A 20,981-nucleotide genomic window follows, 5' to 3' on the forward strand; every position below is an offset into this window, starting at 1 on the left:
TATGCTTGGAAAGGTAATTCCTGCCTGGTATGGAGCACTAAATCCCACAGGAAAGCGACTCAGTTTGTGTCTCTCCCTTCTCACCATTGCTGGAGTTCATGGCACTCACGGCAGATTCCCAGGAAAAGGCTGGATGGTTTGCTGCACGGATCAGGTATGGTTTGGGGAGAGCTGCTCTCTGGGTCCGTGTCTCAGTTTCCTCATACACAAACCAGAATTTATAATAACACTCTTTATACAGTGTTTGCAAAGCATTTATATGAGAGCTCTGCTCCTCAGAGATCAACCTGAGTGCTGAGTTATAATGACAAACGTCCTTGGTGGCTGAGGAAAGAGCAGATTTGCCTCGGGAGGATAATTAAGAGGATTTTTGTGGCAGGATCCGGGACGCAGACGGAACTGACTTATCAGACAGCAATTGCCAGGACCCGGCAGTGTCCCCACGTCCTGACGGGCGCTATGCAGCCTGGCAGGGATTTCTGGTGTGTCCTGGTGGTTTGGGATGGAATGACGGAGCTGCCACATTCCTGCAGCAAACGAGGCACCGACCGGGGCCACGATGTGCCCTTGGCATGAGGGACCAGAGCTGGGGCTGCAGAGCCCACAGACCCTGGGCAGGGGTCGGATGGGGGCCGGAGCTGGCCATCCGTCCCCGTGTCCGTCCCCTCTGCTGCGGCCTCTGTGGCCAAAGGGGACATTTTGGGCCACATCTCAGAGGTCTCCAGATTCTTTGCAGGGCACTTGGCTCTCGTGGCCCTGCTATGACACTTGCCCGCTGTCACCTCCCCTCAGGGCCATTGTCCCCAGCCCTCAGGATCACTGTCCCCTGCCCTCAGGGCTCTCCCCTGCCCTCAGGACCATTGTCCACTGCCCTCAGGACCACTGTCCTCTGCCCTCAGGGTTATTGTCCCCTGCCCTCAGGGCTCTCTGTCACCCGCGCCCACGGGACGCGCCCGAGCTGCCGCAGCGTCCCCAGGTCACCTGTGCCCTCAACCAAGATGGCAGCCCCCGCCTCCCCCGGCCCGGCGCCCCTAGCCCTGATCAAAGATGGCCGCCTCTCCTCCCTTACCGCTGTGGACCCTTGCCCTCACCCAACATGGCCGCCGCGAGCCATCCCCCTTTTGGCCGTCTCGCCCGACGCCGCGGCGGCCATGTTGCGTGCGGGCGCGTCCCGCCGTGCCGCGCGGCCACGCTGGGCGGAAGTGGGCGCGGGGCGGTTGTTGACAACATGGCGGCCGCGGGCGCCGCCGCGGGAGGAAGAGGCGGAGGGAGCGGTGGCGGCGGGCGGGGGCAGGAGCCCCATTCATAGGGACCGGCCCGCGCCCTCCCTGCCTCCCACCTTCCCCCGGCCCGCCGGCCGCCGAGCCCCCCCTCCCCGGCGCTATGTCCTTCTTCAGGAGGAAAGGCAGGGGGGCGGCGGCGGGCGGGCGGCCGCCGGGCTCATCCCCCGCGCGGCTGCCGGGCCCCGGCCCTGCCGCTCCGGCCGCGGTGAGCGGGCCCCGCGAGGACGGCCGGGCCCTGCGGAGCGGGCTGGGCGGGAATGACGGTGAGTGTCTTCCCCGGGGGTGGGGGGGCTCTGAGGGGATCGCGGGGTCTCGACCCCTGGTGAGCAGCTGCGAGCGCGGACCCGGGCGGAGAGGGGCCTGTGACACCCCCCACACCTCCCGCGGGCTCTGAGCCTTTTAGCAGTTTACAGGTAATTTTGTCACAATGCTGACGTACGTGGGTTTTTACAAAAATACAGTAGGCTAGAAATGTACGGCGGCGGCTGAAAACCCCAGTTAAAAAGGGAGCTCATCACACCGAGCTCTTTGTGAAAGCCAGAGGAGTCACTGGCAGGTTATTTTGTCGTTGGTTTGTTATGGAGCACAAGATTGGAAATTTAGGACTCCTGAATTATTTATAACGCTCCAATGGCACAAATGGATGTGGTGTAAGTGTTGTTTGAGAGTGGAGCGTTTTGAGGGCGCTTGTGCTCGTTCTGCAGTGAGGGGCACTGTGCTTTCAGTCCCCACAGCTGTGGTTTGGGTGGTTTTTATAGAAAGTGGCACCTTTTAGGAAGGGCCTCTTGGGACAGTTCTGTCACCTCGTGACTCTGTAGCTCAAGCAGTGCAACCATTGATCTTTGCCAGTGGCTGATGCAGCGCTGTCCTAAAGCCTTTCTCGATTACTGAACCCAAAATGCACATCTTGGGAGGGAAGAACGTGGTACCTGAGGTGGTGATGTTGCTCTTGGCTGACACGTCCTCTGGGGCTTGCTCAGCCCAAGTAGCAACGCTGAAAATGTCATTCCTTGTGGAGGTTAGTTCTGGAAGAAATGAGTCTAAACTGTTCTTATCAGCAGATACGAAGACTCTGGAAGTCCACTGAGGGCTTTGCAAGTGCCATAATCCTTTTTGGAGTGCTTACATTCAAACATTGAGCTGCAGAATGAAACTTTCATGGTGGTTATAAACTCTTCAGAAACAGCTTTTGCTGCTTCATTGGTGGGAATTGTGGAGCTGATGTTCCATCCTGGTGTGTGATCATAGGGACAAGGTCAGCTTGGGTGGAAACTTTCTCAGGGAGAAAGGAATGAAATGTCTGATTATCTGAGATGTGTAATTGAGGATCTGTGTTCCTTTGATTAAAGGATCTTTGGTCAGAGAAGCAAATCAGCACTAAATGCCCGAGAGAGATGCTGTGAAGGAGAGAAGGGGAGTAACCTTTCATCTGGGCTGTACATAAATACTGCTTTGTGTGATCTCCATTTTTAGATTTGGCTTTTAGAGAAGATTTAAACTGCAGCTGGGAGAAAAGCAGCACTTTAAAGCTTAGGATAAAACTGTAGACCCACGCAGTCCGAAAAACATACAAGCACCAGGGTTCTTGGGGTGAGCTGTCGTCGTTTAAGAGGATATTGCACTGGGTAAAAATTAGAACTATTTTTAAATTAATTCATGACAAGGATCAAAAAACAAGAGTGAAATGTTTTTATAGCTCGGGCTGTAAAATAAAGGCCTGGGAGACTGAGGGTGGATAATGGGTTGAGAAATCAAAGTGTAACAGTTGAAGCAGCAGCCGGGCGCTCGAGGGCAGGTTATGAAACTGCTGCCAGTGGATCAGACGGGTGACACGCTCATCCCTGGGGACACCTTGGGAATAACGTGCAGCCCCGCTGGTTGGCCAGTCCTGGGAGGTTCACACTGGTTTTTGTGCACTGTCTCCTGGGTTTGTTCATTCTGGAGCATTTCAGGATGCGAATTGAAATTCCCGAACCGTCACGTGAGGGTTTGGCGCGTGACCCCTTTGGAATGGGGTTGGCTGCTGGAAATCTCACACACCCTCGGCCCTTGGTTTCACACAGACACCACGGGACATCCGCTTTTTGAGGGAAGTGAAAGTAAATTCAAGTAGTGAAACCTCACTCCCTGAAATTTGATGTTGCCGTAGATAGGAGTTTGCTTTGTCCTCTGGAGTTAAGGACATTCCTTTGTGGGGCTCCAAGCTGCTGGGGACAGAGGCAGCCTGTGTGTAAGGGGTTTGGAGCTGGAACCTGGAGTTTGTATTACCAGTAGTAAGTAGGTAATTAGAGAGGAACTGAATAGCTGGTAAGAAGGAACAGGCCTATTTAGGCTGAAAATAGGCTTATGGAGGGCTCTTGTGTGAAACTCGGGAATTACTGCTGATAGTTAGGAATGGGTTTGATGAAATACTGGAATAATTTTGGAAAGAGAAGGGTTTGTAGTACTGTGTAGAGGTTGCTCCGTTCCCTTTGTGCCTCAGTGCTACCTCAGACCTGCAGATTTTCTCAGGGATTTCTCTCCCGCCCATCAGTTCCCAGTTATGTAAAGGCTGGTTACTCTGTCACAGCTGCTTCCGGGCGGCAGGAGGTCAGTTTGTGAAGAATCCGCCTCTTTTAATGGACACTTAAATGTCTCTGTCAGAGAACGTGCTCGCTGGTAGCTTGAATTTTAAACCCCGAGTTGCCAGTTTGCAGCCCTGCAGCTTTTCTCCTCGCAGGGAGGGCTGGCAGGCAGCGCTGCAGCCACCCGGGCAGGGCAATTATGTAACCGGAGACTGGAGATTCCCTTTAAAATATTTAAAATCCCTAAGTCAGGATAGGAAGGGGTTGGGTTTTGTGTTTTTTGTTGGGTTTTTTGTTTGGTTTTTTTTTTTTTTAATCTGCTCGTGTTTTGTGATGTAAATGTGGTGATTGTGCTGGGCTGTGAGTTGTGGTTGTGTTTGGAAGGACTCCACAGTCGCTGTTCAGGGATGACCTATTTGTAGTCAATAATCCTCGCCTGGAGCAGTGAGAGAAGGTTTCTGTGGTAGATCACGTTCTCCAATATCACCACTTCATTTTTCCCCCCTGTTTATGCCATCCTGTTTATGTATTGTGTTTATGTACTGCTTGGGTTCCTTTATTTTTGTTTTAAACAGATCTCCTCATTCACTTCCTTTCGGAGCTTCCTTTAAAAAAATAATAATATTTTTTTTAAACATTCCCCCAAACACTCTTCCATCACAGCTTTTTAAACTGTTATCTCCCCATCAGTTGCTTGCCCGAGCTTTGGTGATGGTTAAGCAATACTATTTGTGAGAGAATTAAGTATTGGCAGTGTGTTTCCAGAACATTTCCGTGGTATCCATCATGACTGAGGAGTCAGGAGGCTCTAGCTTTGTGGAGCTGGTTCCATGTCATCTCTTCAGTGGTGTGAGTTGTGCTGCTCCTCCTATAATAGGAGGGAGATGTTTTTAGGTGTGTGATTTCTATTTCATAGAGTGCATCAGCCAGTGCCCTGAACTTAAAACACCCCTTTCCCATTCTTCCCCGAGCCTGGCTTTAATTCTATGGACAGCAGACATCTTCCTCCATGGTAATTTTAACATAATATTAATTCATGGATGATAAGATTTTCCTTTTGAAAATAAACCAACAGGAAAGCTTTGAAAGCCTCTGTCAGTTACTGGGTGTGCAGATTTAAGGGAGAGATCAGTTTTAACAAAAGCATGGCTTACATCTACCTCTGAGACTTGCTGAAGTTGGGAATTCTGTGTCCATTCTCAGGTAAATGCCACTAGTCACCCAAAATAGCATTAACATTTTCCCTTGTATTTTACAGTGAAAGGCAAAGAACAAGAAAACACCACAGATGTGAAAGCAATTAAAAGTAAGATCAATATTTTGTCTATAAATTCAGATCTCTCCTGTCATCTGCCATTTTTACCTTACCCAGCAGGATCATTTCCTTACACTGAGCGCAGATTTGACCTGTGCATCAAACCCAAAACAAACCCAAAACTTAATTCTGTTTCTGAGTATTTATAGTAACTAATCTCTCCTACTCATCTTGCTGAATCTGTAGGTGCAGAGGGTTATTAAATTATGTCAGCCATGAGCTTTAATTCAAAGTGATCAGGCAAGTCGGTCACCTTGTGCATGGTGGTTATTCCTTATCTGCAACAAATTGCTCCTGCAGTTTCTTGCTCACACATGGTGTCCTTTGGAGTTTGGAAAATGCAGCTTCACTGTGTCTGCAGGATATGATTTAACTCTGTCTGATGTGGCTTGTGAGGCTGAAGATGCAAATCCTGGTGAGAAGGAATAGCTGTTCTGCTGCCGCTCCTCCCATGTGGTACAAAGATCTTGCTGCTAAATCTGTTAGAAAAGGGAAAAAAGTCATGATGGAAAAGAAATGTATAAACTCTGGGAAAACAAGTTTGCTTATCCTGTCAGTTTTTCTTGTAGTACTAAAAGGAGATGAGGTAAATGCATGAATCTGATCTGTTACTTTTATACCCTCAGACAAAATCCTGTTTCTGTACTTGTTAATGTGTTATCTGCATATCAAGACAGAAATAAAGACTTTTTCACCTTGGTGGTCTCTCAAATCAAATATGGGAAACAGTAAGTTGTGTATGACATGATGTGGTGCTGTCCTGAGGCTTCGGAGCAGGTGTTTGACCCTTAGATAAAGTAGAATAATTTTTTCTCAGATGTCCATCATACAGAATTAAACTTGAATCTAATTTACAAAAGCCCGGAGCATTGTGAGGAGTGTGGCTCTGGTTCTACATGAGTAGCCTCCACCAAGTTCTCCCATTGCTGCCCTCCCTTGGCCTTGGAAAAAAAGGTATTTTCTCCATCATTGCTGGTATGAAATACCAAAGGCTTTGTAAGAAGCAGCAAGTGGTGTCTTGGTACCAAACACTTCACAGTAACTCAAATGTTTTAACCCTCCTGTACCGTTGCTCCTGAGGGATCTGTTACCTTGACATGCAAGTCTGAAATTGTCGACTTCTGCCAGCATGTGTCATAAAATTGGGAGTAAAAATAAAGTGACGCATCATGGAAGTCATAAACCCCAAGTTTCTTGACACCTTGATGAAACACATCACTGGGAAGTGGTGTGCTGAGATAAGGTGTCATCTGACGTGCTTTATTTTTGAGTCAGAGGTGTAAGATGTCCCTGCATGACATCCCAGTCTAAGGCAGCTTCCTGAGAGCTTTGGAAACTGCTGTGAACGTGTTTTGTTATTTTCAGCTTTGTCATCAGTTGACAATTAGTTGATGCCTTTTCGCTGGCAGAGGTTTGTGAGAGGAAGTTCTTCTTTGTTCTAACACCCAGTCATGTCCTAAAACAGCCAGAGGGGGTTAAGCTCACGTGGGTTTCACAGAGGTATTGCCTTTTTGCTTTTTTTCCTCTTAGAACCAAGTGGAGACAACAAAAATATTTTGAAAAATCCTCGTGTTAAAACTCACAGGTAGCTTTGTGGTTCAGGGGTTTGTAACACAGCTTAGCCTTCAAAAAGGCGTGGGAATGGATTGGCAGGAGCACTGGAATGAAACCGAATTGTTGACAGAGTATTGAGCTGTTACGATAGTGGTTATCAAAGAGGCAGGAAGACTCAGGAATAATATTTCATGTGTGAACTTAGACTTGGCCTCTCTTGCTTTGCTGCTGAATAAGGAAAATCGATTTGGGTGGGAGTGAATTTATTCTTGCTGTAATAAAACTCGAGGTCTTCCCTCTTGTCAGAGCCTTGATCAAAGATAACACACAGTGGTACAATGAGGTTTTAATAAGGCTGAATCTTGCAAACTCCCTGGCTCATTTTGGGGTGCTTAGCATTGGGTTCTGTTTAAAAGAGGCCTTGGGGTCCTTGTGTTTTAATCGTTCCTGTCTTGATTCCAGCTCCAATCCCAGTACATTCCCCTCAAAGAAGCACTAGAAATCATGCCTTGCTGGAGGCTGCAGGACCAAGCCATGTGGCCATTAATGCCATCTCTGCCAACATGGACTCTTTTTCCAGCAGCCGGACAGCTGCCCTTAAGAAGCAGCCAAGTCACATGGAAGCTGCTCATTTTGGAGACTTAGGTAAGGCCTCATCACCTCTGGAATAATGTCAGCATTTCTTTTTTAATTCTGGTATACTCACCATCCCTTGGTTTTCAGGCAAGTAGATGAGTAATAAGAATGTGGCTGCTGTTACAGTAACATCTCTGTTACCTGGGAGGGTTTTGAATGGGGACAGCAGTTTGTTTGTTTAAAAAGGTTGCTTTACTTTATGTTCCACCATTATTTTGGAATTGTCCTGCAATGTAACTGTGAAGAGGCACTTTTGTATCCAACGCCCACCTCTGCAGTACAAGATGGAGTCATTTCCTCTGTGTTTTCCTTTAGGCAGATCGTGTCTGAATTATCAGGCTGAAGAGACCAAATCAAGCCTTTCAAAGACCCTTGAACAAGTCCTGCAGGACAGTGTAGCCCTCCCTTATTTCATCCAGTTCATGGAGCTGCGCAGGATGGAACACTTGGTGAAGTTCTGGTTAGAGGCCGAGAGCTTCCACTCCACGACGTGGTCCCGCATCCGCGCGCACAGCCTGAACACCGTGAAGCAGAGCTCCCTGGCAGAGCCAGTGTCACCCTCCAAGCAGCAGGAATTGGCATCATCTCCTCCAACTGAGTTGCTTGAGGAGAGACTGGAGGATTCTGGCCCAGCCCGGCTGCTCCGGGCCGAGCCCGCGGCATCGGGCAGGAAGGACAGAACTGGGAACAGCCAGAACCACGTGCTCCCGGGTCAGGAGTGTGGCAGTGCCAGTGTTCTTTGTCTAAGAAAGTCGGAGACAGGGACTCACTCTCTTCCAGCTGATCAGCAAGAATCTTCCAAGCTTTCAGTGTCAAATAGAAACAGCCCCTCCTCTGCACTAAAGGACTTGTCAGGAAAACTCATGAAAAGTAAGTGCGTTGAAAAGGTGGGAAATGGGGAGTGTGCAGGGAGCTGCCTCAGCTCTCATGTTCTTAGCAAGGATGGTGGGATGTTGGGAGGAAAAAAATTTTATGTATCAGTGATATTAACTTGCTGTATCAGCTGCTGGTCAGTTTGAACTGTGTATTCTTTGTCTCAATTAAAAGTAAATATACTGCTGAAGAGACTTCAAAATCATTATGTGCTCAATCAGCTTCGGTTGCTTCTGTTCTTACATCTGTAATTGTAAGAAATGAAGATGAACATTGCAATGTCCTGTTCTTCCCTCACCTGTCCCATCCCAACTTAAAAAAAATTGCGGAAAATTTGGATGAAGGGACTGAGAATTGATAATTAACTTTGCACGGAAGGTAAATATCCTGTATCACGTAAAATAACTTAAGTAATGATTACAAGAGGTTACAAGAGGTGTGTAGAGATCTGTGTGTGGAATGTACTGTTTTTGTTCTTGGATTTATTTGCTAGAGTTCCTCCCCTTGTAACTGATTTGTTGTAATTTGAATTCCACCTCTTCAGAGGCTACTGGAAGTAAGGATGAAATTAAAATATTTCCTTTTGGTAGTAAGCTACATGCACAGTAACCTGCTTCTCTACGTTGCATCCACTCAGTCCTCCCTCATTTGTGCAAGTTTACAGACAAAAAAGGAACATTTCTTTCTTCATATCAGTTCCTTTTGTTTGCCCAACTGTTTCCTCGTGTTGCATCCCTTTCTCTTTGTTTTGTCTTTCTCATTTAGTTCTTTATCATGTACCTCAAAGTCACTGAAACAAGGGAAATTATATTTTAGTCATGAAAAGCACCTCTGCCTTCTGATGCCTAAAAAGAATTTGAAAGCACTGGTCCTTCCTGAGAAATCTGAAAAACATTTTAGTGTAATTTTTTTCTCTCTTTCAGAGCAGAGTCCCAAGTCTCAAAAGATGATGTGTAAAGCACACAACTTGTTCTGAGGCATCCCATTTTAAGATTTTTTTTTTTTTTTCCTTGTAGTTCCTTTATTATTCCAGTGATTTCTTTGTGATGAGAGCTAGAAATTGGGAACTTCACTTGCCAGAAAGGTGCTGCTTCTGGGACTGAGGTGTGCAGCTGAGGAAGCAGGTGCTGCCTTGTCTGGTGGCAGGGAAAATTCAGAGCACGTTGCTTTACTCTGTTTTAGTCCATGCTGGGCTTTTTGTGGCCTGGCTGGAGATCACACAGCCACTGCAGCTTCTCAGCAGCAGAGTATCCAGCAGTGCACTGAAAGCTTCATTGGAGGGAACTTGTTGATGAGGAGGAGGCACTTGCTTTTCTGAAGAGCAGATGTTTGTTATTCACTCCCTGTTTCAGACCAAGGAATTCAGAGTTTGATTCTGTGTTTCTTCCTCGCAGGTATAGAACGGGATGCAGTTAGTACTTTTACCAAATATATTTCTCCAGATGCTGCTAAACCAATCCCTATTACAGAAGCAATGAGAAATGACATAGTTGGTAAGAATTAATGCTGGTTACCCATTTCAGAGCTGCTCCTTCCCTATAAAAGTGTATCTTTAATACCTCACACACTTGCATTTATTTTTATTTTTATGAATTTTAAAGTCAGTTGTAAAATGCTAGTGGATTACAAGTATCAGTGGGTCTGACCTTTCAGTAGTGATGTGCAATATCCCCAGAAGAAATTTCAGAGATTTTACTTAAATTAGGGAAAGAATTACTGGTGGTTATGGAGGGGATCCAAATTTGAGTCTCAATGGAACATTTTAGCCATAGTACTATCATTTGGCCACCCGCAGTACTTTAAAAGCTCTTTTTGCTCAGCCAGAACCAGTTGATTCTAGTGGATTTGAACTTCAGTTTTTCAGTCACTAGTCACAATTCCGTCAGCCAAATCCATATTAAAATTGCCCTGGTCTTTCTTTGCAGCAAAGATTTGTGGGGAAGATGGCCAAGTGGACCCCAACTGTTTTGTTACAGCACAGTCCATAGTGTTTAATGCAATGGAACAAGAGTAAGTTGGTGGAATGATTGGGATTCTCATGTCTCTTGTCCTTTTGCTAAAGGTTCTGTTAAAAGTGTTTATGGACACATTTTTCTGTGCAGCCTTCTGTATTTGCAGCTGCTCAGATCCCTCCCTCCAAACCCATTCTTGTGCTCACTGCTGCAGTTGGCTGTGCACGCTGTTGTCGTGTTCTCTGTCTCTTGTGTTGTCTGTAAACCTGCCCTGTTTCTTGCTTGTTCTGCTTTTATCCAGCTGAAAGTATCAGACTTCTGGGTGAGAGCTGGTTGGTTCTTAGGGTGCCCTGAATGCTGGTGACCCTCCATACCTAATTGTCCCTCTCTCTGTGCAGGCACTTTAGCGAGTTTTTACGAAGTCATCATTTCTGTAAATACCAGATCGAGGTGCTGACTAGTGGGACTGTGTATCTGGCTGACATCCTCTTCTGTGAGTCAGCCCTGTTCTACTTCTCTGAGGTGAGTGTCAGGCTTTGGGTTTGCTTTTGTATTCCTTTCTAGCAAATGAAAAAACCTGTTCATTCCTTGATGGCTTTGGATTAGGTATTAGAAGAAATCCTTCCCTGTGAGGGTGGGGAGGCCCTGGCACAGGTTGCCCAGAGAAGCTGTGGCTGCCCCATCTCTGGAAGTGTCCAAGACCAGGTTGGACAGGGCTTGGAGCAACCTGGGATACTGGAAGGTGTCCCTGCCCATGGCAGGGGATTGGAATGAGATACTATTTAAGGTCTTTTCCAACCCACAGCATTTTGTCATTCTATGACTAATATCATTTTAAAAAAATGAGGTGTACCTTTTTCTGGGAAAAAATGCATTAAATTATTTCCTGCTCACATGTAGAACTAATTCAATTGTTCAGACCCATCCACTGTATTGTGGAATGAGTATTTGTGCACATCTTCTCCAGTCAGTGAGTGCTTCTGAGTGTCTCTTTGCTTTGTAGAAGCTTTGGCATAGTCATCTTGACCTTGCAAATTGAAGTAGTGACTTTGAAAGCCTTAAGTGTTATTACAGATAACAAATCATTCAGCAGTGTTACGTGGAGAGGGCACCAGGTTGGGATGTGATAGGTTAAATGTGGGATTTCACAGTTTCAGGGTCCTGCACCTGTAGGGAATCAGCTCTTGAAATACTTGTCCTGACAGTCTGACAAGCTGATGTAGTTTGGAACAGCAGGTGGGAAAGCTGAGACAATGTGCTGAGTTCAGTGTAAACTAAGTGTAGCATGAAAATGGTGTTTTCTGTCTTTAGCGTGAGACAAATAAATAGTTTTTTGGAATCTAAATGTGAAAATTTGTACAGAAATGAAATATCAAAAGTTTTTAATTTTTTTTAAACTAAATCTGTCTGCAGCAGAAAAAAATTAAAAATATTTGTGTCCTGGTGACAATTTTGCATCACTAATATACAGACCATGTTTCTTGTTTCAAATGGGAAGGAGCAGGTTTGTCTATGCTTATTGAAAGTTTCTTGCTAAACTTCTTTAATTTCTCCTCTTTTTGTGATTTCCCTTCCAGTACATGGAGAAGGAAGATGCAGTTAATGTATTGCAGTTCTGGTTGGCAGCAGATAACTTCCAGTCTCAACTTGCTGCCAAAAAAGGCCAGTATGATGGGCAGGAAGCACAGAACGATGCCATGATTTTATATGACAAGTAAGGGAGTTCAGCAGTTCCTTGTTTTTGTGCTTGTAGTTTTGTGTTCCACTGTGCAAAAGGAAAATTTCATTTTCAAACCATAACTCTGCAGTCCTGTGCTGTTCTGCTGAGATGCATTTTATTCAGGTTTGCACACAGGAACTTTTCACATTTTTCCTTATACATGAGGAGAAAATCCTTACAAGGATTCCATTCTTAAACATAATTCAGAATTTTCAAGACTTGATTGCTTGAGTTTATTTGGTTTGAAGTATCAAAGCTGATTGGTTGCCATTTGAAAATGTAAAGGATTTAAACCTAATAGCAGGTACATCACTGTAGAAAATCCTTAATGTCCAGATACTTAATGTCCATATAAAGTAGGCGGTAGGAACTGATATCACACATAATAAAAGCTTGTTCTTAATGTTACAAATTATTTAGTGCTTGTTCTTAGTATTACAAATTATGTTCCTTTTTTTTAAGGAAGCAGTCAGATCCTTTTTAATATCAAGACTTTCAGGGGAGAAACTTTTCTCCTTTAATTTGTGTTTCACTTTAGCAATAAGACAACTGGAAGACAGACATCAAAACTGCTTCCAGGAAAAGTCTGTTCTTAAGTATGACTCCTTACCACGAGCTTGTTGAGTTATTACCAAAGGAGGAAATAATAATTGGAGAGGAAGCAAACAATTCAGCCTGAGGCTCATCACACCCATCCATAAACTCAGCTTTCAGTGATCTGAGCAGTAGAGCAGATGCTGCTTCAGAGTTCTGGGTGTTTCCTGCTCCATTCCAGCTTCCCTGTCCAAAGCTGTGTGTCACATTCTGCTCACCAGTGATCACATCACACTCTGCTGCTTTTATCTGTTGTGCCTTCAGGGCAGGGCTCTCAGAGCCATTTCTGTGAGCGGGGTGTTCTCACCTGCAGTACCTGTAGTTCTCACCTGTAGTCAGTGGGGACCAGGTGTGTGCAGTTGTTTGGAATGTCATTACTTCAGGGCCTGGGGGACAGGTGGACTCTGACCACCTGCAAAGGTTTGCAAATCTCTCTGTGTTGTTTGTGCTGCAGGTACTTCTCCCTCCAGGCCACTCATCCCCTGGGCTTTGACGACTCGGTGAGGCTGGAGATCGAATCCAACATCTGCAGGGAGGGGGGGCCTCTCCCCAACTGCTTCACCACTCCCTTAAGGCAGGCGTGGACCACCATGGAGACGGTGAGACCCCCTCCTTCAGAACGGGTTTGACAGTTAGAGAGGTGATGTGGAAGTTCTGCAGTGTCCCCTTCAGCATCCCTGATTTGTCCTGTTCTTTTACTGACTTCCTGTTTGCCTGGATAATAGATAATAGCTCTGGTAAAATTTGCTAGGCTGTTTCCCCCAGCCTGATTTGAAGATACCACCCACTGGCTGCTGTTAATGCTCTGTGAAATGTTTGTCTCAGGTAATTAGTGCAGTTTAATGGAAGTAACAGAATTTCCTCCCATGTGAATTGCTATCAGCAGCTTATTTTATATCTTTAGAAAATTTTCCTTTCTCCTAGTAGGAGTTGTTTGCAAGTCTGATATCAGTGCTGTGGCTAATAATGTAACTCTGGGGTACCCAGATACTAGAAATGAGTGATTTGATTCTGGAGCTGCAGAGGAGTTTGAACAGCATAGCAAAATACCTGTAAGCTGTTGGGCTGTCAGGCTTAGTTTCTAAAAGGGGAAAAAAAAATCTGAACTTCAGTTCCTGTACTGGAGGATTTGTTTAATAGACAGTTGGGTTTGTTCCTTTTGCAGTAGGATTAAAATTTAAAGCAATGTAGTTGCTAATCCAGAATAATTCCATGTGTGGACACTTCTACTTGTGTTCTGTCTACCCAAGGACTGAGATGCTTGTGTGTCAGCCTTGAATTAAAGAGGATTCTTTCTGTCTCTCAGGTTTTTTTACCTGGTTTCTTGTCCAGCAACCTTTACTACAAGTACTTGAACGATCTCATCCATTCAGTACGAGGAGATGAATTCCAGGGAGGGAATATTGCACTGAGTATCCATGGCCATGGCAGCTCTCCTGACAGTGATTCCATAGGGGCCCCCGATGGCTCTGCCTCCCAGGTACGGATTCCTTGGTTTGATTCTCTTACAGCAAATGCTGCAGTAGCTTTTCTGTGTCTGTATCCAAGTTCATACACTGTAAGGAAATATCTCATGATTTGAAGCTTCCCATTCCACTTTTATTTAAAGCCTGTTCCATTAGGATGAGTTTAACCTACTGCTGCTAAGTTCTGTCAGATATTGGCAGGGAAGGGTATCTGTGGTATTTGTTGTACCCAAAGCCTTGTGCTACTTTTAGTGCTTTGCCATCAAAGTTACATTTTTATTAAGCTGTTAATATTACTGAACACTGTTTCATAGTGCCATAACATTTAAAAACTCTTTTTATTAGAAACAACCTTTTTTTTAATCAATAGGAAGCTGTTGTAACTTGGAAGCTGTGCTACCTGCTTGTAGTATATTTAAACCTCCAAATTTGCAAGGAGGGAGTACTCCTCCCCTGGTTGCAAAGTGGGGAATAAAATCTGTGTTCTTGAAAACATCCTGCTGCTTGATAGTCTGAGCAGGGGGAACTGCTGGTAATTGGCTGGATGGTTTAGGAAATGAAGTGCTGCACTCTGTGCTGTGCATTCCTTCTTGTTTGAATAGGAGAATCTCTGGCTCTCTGCATATTTTTGCATAAAGAGCAGCACTTAGGCAGAGCAGCAGGGAAGGAGGTTGCAAGGCAGCTGCCATGGATGTTTCTGTTCTGTGCCCAGGTGATAATGGATCGCTGTGTGTTCCTGCTCTCCCTGCTGTTGCTCTGATGTTGCCTTGGCTCTTTTCGTGATCTTACATAAATACTCCAGGCCAGAAGATAAATGTTTGTTCTCTGTGCATGGGGGAGGCATCTGTGTTTGGGAATTGCTTCCCAAGTGCATGAGAGGGATGAGTGAAGCTTTGGAGGTGGTTCAGTGCTACAGGCTCACAACAGATGATTTGTGTGCACACACAGATCTGTTGAGCTGATAATGCTCAGCCCTGACACATGTGTGCTGACCTGGGCAGTGTGTCTTTGGCTCTGGTCACAGAACTTTGTCATCCTCTGTTTAAAAACAATGTCATGCTGAGGTAGGAATTCATGGCTGAGTAGATGCTTTCTAATTGCTTTATGCTCATTTATAGATTTGATGGAGGTCTATCTAAGTGTTAAAAGCACTATAATTGCAGTTTTGTTAAGAAGCTGAGTTGTCTGCATTGGGCACTAATACTTAGAATTTTTATTTGTAGTCCAATGTCAAAAAGGCTAATGTTAAAATCCTGAAAAATTTTGATGAAGCAATAATTGTAGATGCTGCAAGTCTGGATCCAGAATCCTTATATCAACGAACATATGCAGGGTAAGGTTCATTTCAGTGTATCTCATCCTTTCTGGTTATATGTTTCACCTCTGTTTCATATTTGCCCTGTCCTCCTGCATGAAGAGGAGGCCTAAACAGAAGATATTAGTCCATGTCTTAACATGTGAAACTAAATTTATTTCAGAAGTGTGATTTAACACTAATAGTGAATGTTTCTCTGACCAGAATGCAGCCAGAAAAATATTTCCAATTGATTTTTCTCTTTGTCCCAGTTATTATTCCTCTTTGATCCCAAAATACAGCCAAGTGGCTCCTCTTTGGGGTTGGAATAGAAAAGAATAAGTTCAGGCACCTTTAATATCATAATGGGCAAAGGGAATTTTATTTCTCCCTACCCCCATGGAAGAGAAGGGCTTATACTTCATTTCTTTAGCTGATTGTACAGTTGTGCTTTGTTATAAAGCTCTTCTGCTCTGTGGATCTCGTACAGAAATTGTTTCTAGAGCTACCTGGCTTTTCTATTGCACACCAGTCCTTTTAGGTCCTATAAACTGTTTCTCCCTCATGACATGTTTTTGTGATAGTGCAGAGCACTTGCCAGCCCTGCCTGCTGATAGTCCATGACTGAGTCACTGAAGCATTTGCCTGCTTCTAGTTTCTAGAAGAACTTTTCAGATACTCTTCAAATTCAGATGCATGAGAAGAGCAGGAGGTTTTTCCCAGTGTATCAATTTTAGGTGGAAGAGATGGTGCTGGGTAAAATGTCAGTCTCCTGACCCTGGAGTCTTTGTTGTGGTTGCTTTGTTGTTTTCCTGACTGGTAGCTTTCCATAATGCCAAAGCTGTCCTGGTAACCCATATGGTTCTTTACCCCTCCTCTCCTCAGGAAGATGACATTTGGACGTGTCAGTGACCTGGGACAGTTCATCAGAGAATCTGAACCAGAGCCTGATGTCAAAAAATCAAAAGGTTTGCTTTCCTCTTTCTCTGCATTCCTGTAAACGTCTGCAGAGCTGCTCTCTTCCTTACTGCAGTCAAGAGAAGCAAGATTCTTGACTCTTTCCAGATCTGTTTTAAGCCAAATAGAGCTGTTTAGGGGATTGTCCTATACTGAAGCAAACCCCATCTCTGGCCCAGTTTCCTATCCAAATTCTGCTTTTCTGGTCCAGCTGGACTCTGGGGAGTATGAGCAGCCTGTGGGTGTCAGAGCTGTCGATGGAACCTGGCAGGGATGGAAGCTGCTAGCAGCTGAGCTGATGATCAAACCTTCAGAGATTTGGTCTCGAGATGAAAAAGAACTGCAGCTCTTCACATGCTTCCCACTCAGGCTGGGACCTGCTGTTAGTGCTGCTTTCCAGCTCTGGTAAAGGCGGATGGTTCGGGCTCAGTGTCAATGAACTGTGGCTCCCACACAGTCCCTTGCCTCTCATGCCACTCCTCTGTGCCCTCGAATGCCAGCAGGGCAACCCCTTCAGAGGGATGACAGGAATTAGCTTTGGGAGAGGTGTGTGCCACAGTTTGCTAACATACCTTGCTTGCTGTTTTTATCTCAACCAGGGTCCATGTTTTCACAAGCAATGAAGAAATGGGTTCAAGGAAACACAGATGAGGTGTGTCCTCTTTCATGTTGTCCTTGTGACTTACTTTCCAGTATATATGAGGGAGATAAAGTATTAAAGTCCTTAATCCTGGCTGTTTCTCTCAGTATCTTTTTTGCTGCACCAACAAGAACTGTGAGACTGTGTGCTAAATATAATCTGATTGCATGGATGTGTGAAACTAGTTTGATCTTTGCCAGTGCTTGCTGGTTTAACTAATATAATGGTTAAATGTGTGCTTGCAGTCTGGGTTTTTCTTATTGTAGTGTTATATAAAATCATAGAATGGTTAGGATTGGAAGGGACCTTAAAGATCAAGTAGGAGTGGAGGTGCTGTTGTTTGTTTTTTACCATGAAGTGACCACTGTACATGGATTATAGGCTGCATTTTTCTCCCCCTCAGAGGGGCTTGGACAAATCCCCAACAGCCAAATCTAAAAACTTCGCTAACTCTCTTGGAAACTGCATCGAGCCATAAATATAAAAATAAAAGCCAGGTGCATTTCCATCAAGGGAGGACACGTTTGTACAGGTCACTGAGTTGTGGAGGTTAACCACGACTCCAAGTGCATTGTGCTGAGGGCACTGTGTTTTTATTTCAAGAACCTGAAGCTATATCTGTATTTTGGGCTGTTTTTTCCACGACAGGCTCAAGAAGAGATGGCTTGGAGGATAGCAAAGATGATAGTCAACGACGTCATGCAGCAGGCGCAATGTGAACAGCCTTCGGAGAAGGTTACGAAGGTGAGGGGGTGGAAAGGCTGCCTGTCTTCATCTGGCTCAGGCCAGGCTGTGGGAGGAGCAGAGCTCTCACTTGCCTTCCTCGTGCCTCTGAAACCCACGCTGGTAAATGTTCAAACTGGCATAGCATGATATGAAGAAACAAAGGTTGGAAGTGTTTCGGCCTACGGATGATGTAGGAATTTCTTAACAGATGCCTGTGGTGGTTCTCCTCTGCAGGCATTAAGCTGGTCTTAGTTTGAGTCTTTACAAACGGCCTTATTAGTTAAAAGGGTGATTTGTGTTGCAGGATCAATACTGTAATTCCTTACTTGAGTTCACACTTGCTGTTTCTTGTTAATCAATACTTGTACATCTGCCTGAAGTGTCAGTAAAACTTGGGGCAGTTGTCCCGTTGGGTGCACTCATTTACACAGTTCTGTCCTTAGACTTTAAAAGGACACAGCAGCCCTGGCCATAGGCTGGGGGTTGAGTGTTGTGTGTTGGTGTTTGGTGACTGTGGTGGTGTTCAGCCCATGTGTTCTCTGTTTAGTTCTGATGCAGCAGTTGGATTTGGTGAAATGTTGGTGACAGCAGGTTACCAAGTTAATGTCTGGTACTTCTGACTGCCTAAAAATTAACTGGCATTATGTTTAGTTGTGGAAGGTAATTTAGTTATTAGACCCAAATAGGTGAATCCATAGTTTCACTATGTGACTGCTTCCTTTCTAATAGACCAGTTATGTTTAAATAACTTGTGTAATGATTTCATTTGATAGCTTGGCTGCAAGTGATACAATTCCAGTCTGGCTGGATGAAAAGGTCCCTCAGCACAGTATTTAGAAATATCAAGTGGCTGCAGATGCTCTGGATTCAATTATGCAAATAATCAAAAGGTTGAGTGTGTTGGGATTAGATTTGGGGTTTTTCCTCTCTCAAACATACCTGGCTTCAATGTTTTTAAACACAAAATATCTTTCTATTGAGCAATTGCCTTTGTATGTTTTATGGTAGAATGTTCTCTAACCCTGTTTTTCCTTTTCCAGCTATGATTTTAGAAACTCCAGAACAGGAAATCTGTTTTTCCACTTCGAGAATGAGTGAACTTTCCCTTTTGGTGGATTCTTTAACACAGCCAATAAAAACAAAGCACTGTTACTTCAACCGCCGAGATCTCCCTCATTTCTAAGGAAGAATGAAAGAGAAGCAATCCTGGACCTCCACTGTAGAGAGTGAAGAAACACTTTTTCCTGTTGTATGTGGCATTCACAGTAATGATGGTTTTTAGAGATGAAGATGCAGTTTACAAATGTGTCACTGAGAAACTGTGATCGACTTCACAAATACTTGACCCTGTCTCAAAAAGACTTTTAAGCAAAATGTCTGGAATGGGACACAGACCACAGCAGAGGGGAAGGTTTTGCTGTAATTTCTAGTTCTACTACTTATAATTTTTAAACATAATTGCAAAGGCCTCGGGACACATCCCCTCCACTGGCCACTGGAGAGGTGAACCTGGAAGGGTGAATTCATGGGCAGTGAATGACCTAGAAAGTTCTTAAGTTTTATTTTCCGTTACTTGAAATAGATGAGTATTCAACTGTAAGATAAATGTATTTTACTTCATAACTACATTAACTTTGAGGGCAGGATAGAAGGATCAGGAGCGAAGCCTGGACAGTGTAACTCCTCCTTGCTGAGCTCGTGCCCCTGCACACACACATCCCCTCCTTCCACCACGGAGCACACTCGGATCCTGCACCTGGGCAGCTCCCAAGCCACGGCTCCGAGCAGGTTGGACCCTGGAAACTGCTCCATTTTCTGTCCTCTCCATCCCACGAGCGAGGAAAAAAAGTAATTGCTGCCATTCTCCACTGCTTGTTGTCCTCCAACCAACACAGTATCTAATTCCAGATGTTTGGTTTACAAAGAAAAGCAATTTTTAATGACCTCTGGCCTTCTTCCTGACACTGTCAACACTTACCATGTTACACAGCACCTCTTTTTTTTTTTTTCCAGTGAATTGATTTTTGCAGGGTATCAGAAGTACTCAGTGTCTCACCATTATGTTACTGCTGCATTTTTAGTATACAACACTTATTTTGGGTCTTTTTTTTTTTTTTTACTCTGATAATTGCTTTTTTCCTCAAACTTGTGCAAAGGAATCACTATGCGAAGAACTCAAATCATTTCCAATGTTCAGAATATCTTGATTGACTAGCAGGTGTTATTCTGTTGCAATATTCGATTGTATAGAGACACACTGTATTGTCTATGAAAAAGCAAAAGGAAAAAAAAGGCTGTGTATAGGTTTTTGGTACTATGTACCACCTCTTATTTCTCTCATACCCAAGCATTCATGTACTTAAAACATACTATATTTAATTGTGTTTTGATTTAAAATATATAAATATTAAAATTTGTGTCAATTTTCTGTTTTCCTGGGATTTGGAAGTTACGTGGGGTTCTTTTAGTGTGAGTTTTAGGGGTTTATAAAAGAAACAAATCCCTGAATGCTTTGTCCTTGGCAGTTTTGGCCACGTTTCCTTAATGGATTTTGTTAATGGCAGTGTGGTGAAATACTAAATAATACTAGTAATAATAATCTAATCTACAGGACTAAATCACAGGACATGTCAGAATTGGCTGGGAAAGGGGTAGAAGGGGCAGGGCTTGGTGCTGTAATGCAGTATTGAACTGTGCCTGCTTGAATCCTCTTCTGTGCAGGAATTTAACCCCTCACCTGTTCTTGGTGCGAGGCTGACTCAGTTTTCCAGCTGGGCAGGATCCAGACTAGCCCGTGAGCGCGTTCAGGGATTAGAGGCCCCGGGTTTGGGTGTGAGTGTTGCACAGGGCTGAGTTCCTTAAGCTGTTGTGCTGTCTGAGGTGGATGTGGTCACATGGAGTGTGAGACTCGGCTGACCTTGAGTCGTTCTGGGTCTAGTTTCGGTACCGAACACCGGAGGTGTGTTTTGGAAGGGCACCAAACCCCCTCGCGTGGGCAGCGCGGGCGGTGCCCCGGGGGAGTCTCGAACCCGCGGCCCAGGGTCGGCGCTGCCCGCCGGCCGCCAGGGGGCAGCAACGCCGCACCCGGCCGCTCCCGCCGTGGCCACGCCCCTTCCGGCCCACGTGGGGCGCGCGCACATGGCCGCGGTGAGCGGGAGCGGGGAGTGGGGTCGGATTGCTGGAATTCCACGTGGGATGCTGGGCGGGTGGGGATGCTGGGGCGCTCTGGGGTTCCCCCGTGGGGCTCCCGCTGACCCCATCCCGCGCGGGGTCCTGCTCAGTGCGGGGGGTTTCTCCCTCCCCCGGTGTCCACGCCGGGTCCCCCCGTAGCGGCTCCTTCTCCCCCACGCGGGTATCGTTGCCCGGGTGGGGGGCTGTCCCCGCTGCCCGGTGGGGTTCCTGGCCCT

General features: G+C 45.3%; 1 protein-coding gene and 1 long non-coding RNA gene across 4 annotated transcripts in view; one reads left to right on the forward strand and one right to left on the reverse strand.

Annotated features, from left to right (window-relative positions):
- The first annotated feature begins 1,246 nt into the window (after positions 1–1,246).
- AKAP10 (A-kinase anchoring protein 10) lies at positions 1,247–20,006 on the forward strand. 3 transcript variants are annotated; one of them, XM_027743725.2, is made up of 15 exons: positions 1,248–1,546; positions 5,106–5,153; positions 7,179–7,361; positions 7,668–8,222; positions 9,620–9,718; positions 10,151–10,235; positions 10,576–10,699; positions 11,755–11,891; positions 12,946–13,090; positions 13,798–13,971; positions 15,181–15,290; positions 16,137–16,219; positions 16,808–16,860; positions 17,497–17,592; positions 18,615–20,006. In XM_027743725.2, exons 1-15 carry the CDS (start codon positions 1,384–1,386, stop codon positions 18,618–18,620), a joined length of 2,061 nt encoding a protein of 686 aa, XP_027599526.2. In that variant the 5' UTR covers positions 1,248–1,383; the 3' UTR covers positions 18,621–20,006. The 3 variants fall into 3 exon arrangements, with proteins under 3 accessions (XP_027599510.2, XP_027599526.2, XP_027599520.2); XM_027743709.2 differs by lacking the exon at positions 18,615–20,006 and having other exon boundaries at positions 1,247–1,546; positions 17,497–17,835; XM_027743719.2 differs by lacking the exons at positions 5,106–5,153; positions 18,615–20,006 and having other exon boundaries at positions 17,497–17,835.
- Positions 4,386–20,981, reverse strand: part of LOC120323209 — a 30,019-nt gene continuing 13,423 nt past the window's right edge. Inside the window, exons 2-3 of the long non-coding RNA XR_005563451.1 lie at positions 5,416–5,641; positions 4,386–4,715 (exon numbers count right to left, since the gene is read on the reverse strand). This is a non-coding gene — a long non-coding RNA (uncharacterized LOC120323209). The remainder of the gene's footprint in view (positions 4,716–5,415; positions 5,642–20,981) is intronic.

The sequence above is a fragment of the Pipra filicauda genome, unplaced genomic scaffold (assembly GCF_003945595.2).
Source record: "Pipra filicauda isolate LSUMZ 115617 unplaced genomic scaffold, ASM394559v2 scaffold211_size2331000_pilon, whole genome shotgun sequence".
NCBI classification, from domain to species: domain Eukaryota; kingdom Metazoa; phylum Chordata; class Aves; order Passeriformes; family Pipridae; genus Pipra; species Pipra filicauda.

Excerpts from the sequence above, each read along its gene's own strand:
- AKAP10 (XM_027743709.2), top strand. The coding sequence starts at position 1,384 with ATGTCCTTCTTCAGGAGGAAAGGCAGGGGGGCGGCGGCGGGCGGGCGG. Across the intron at positions 13,972-15,180 it reads CCGATGGCTCTGCCTCCCAG|TCCAATGTCAAAAAGGCTAA; the intron begins GTACGGATTCCT and ends TTTTATTTGTAG. Across the intron at positions 16,861-17,496 it reads TTCAAGGAAACACAGATGAG|GCTCAAGAAGAGATGGCTTG; the intron begins GTGTGTCCTCTT and ends TTTCCACGACAG.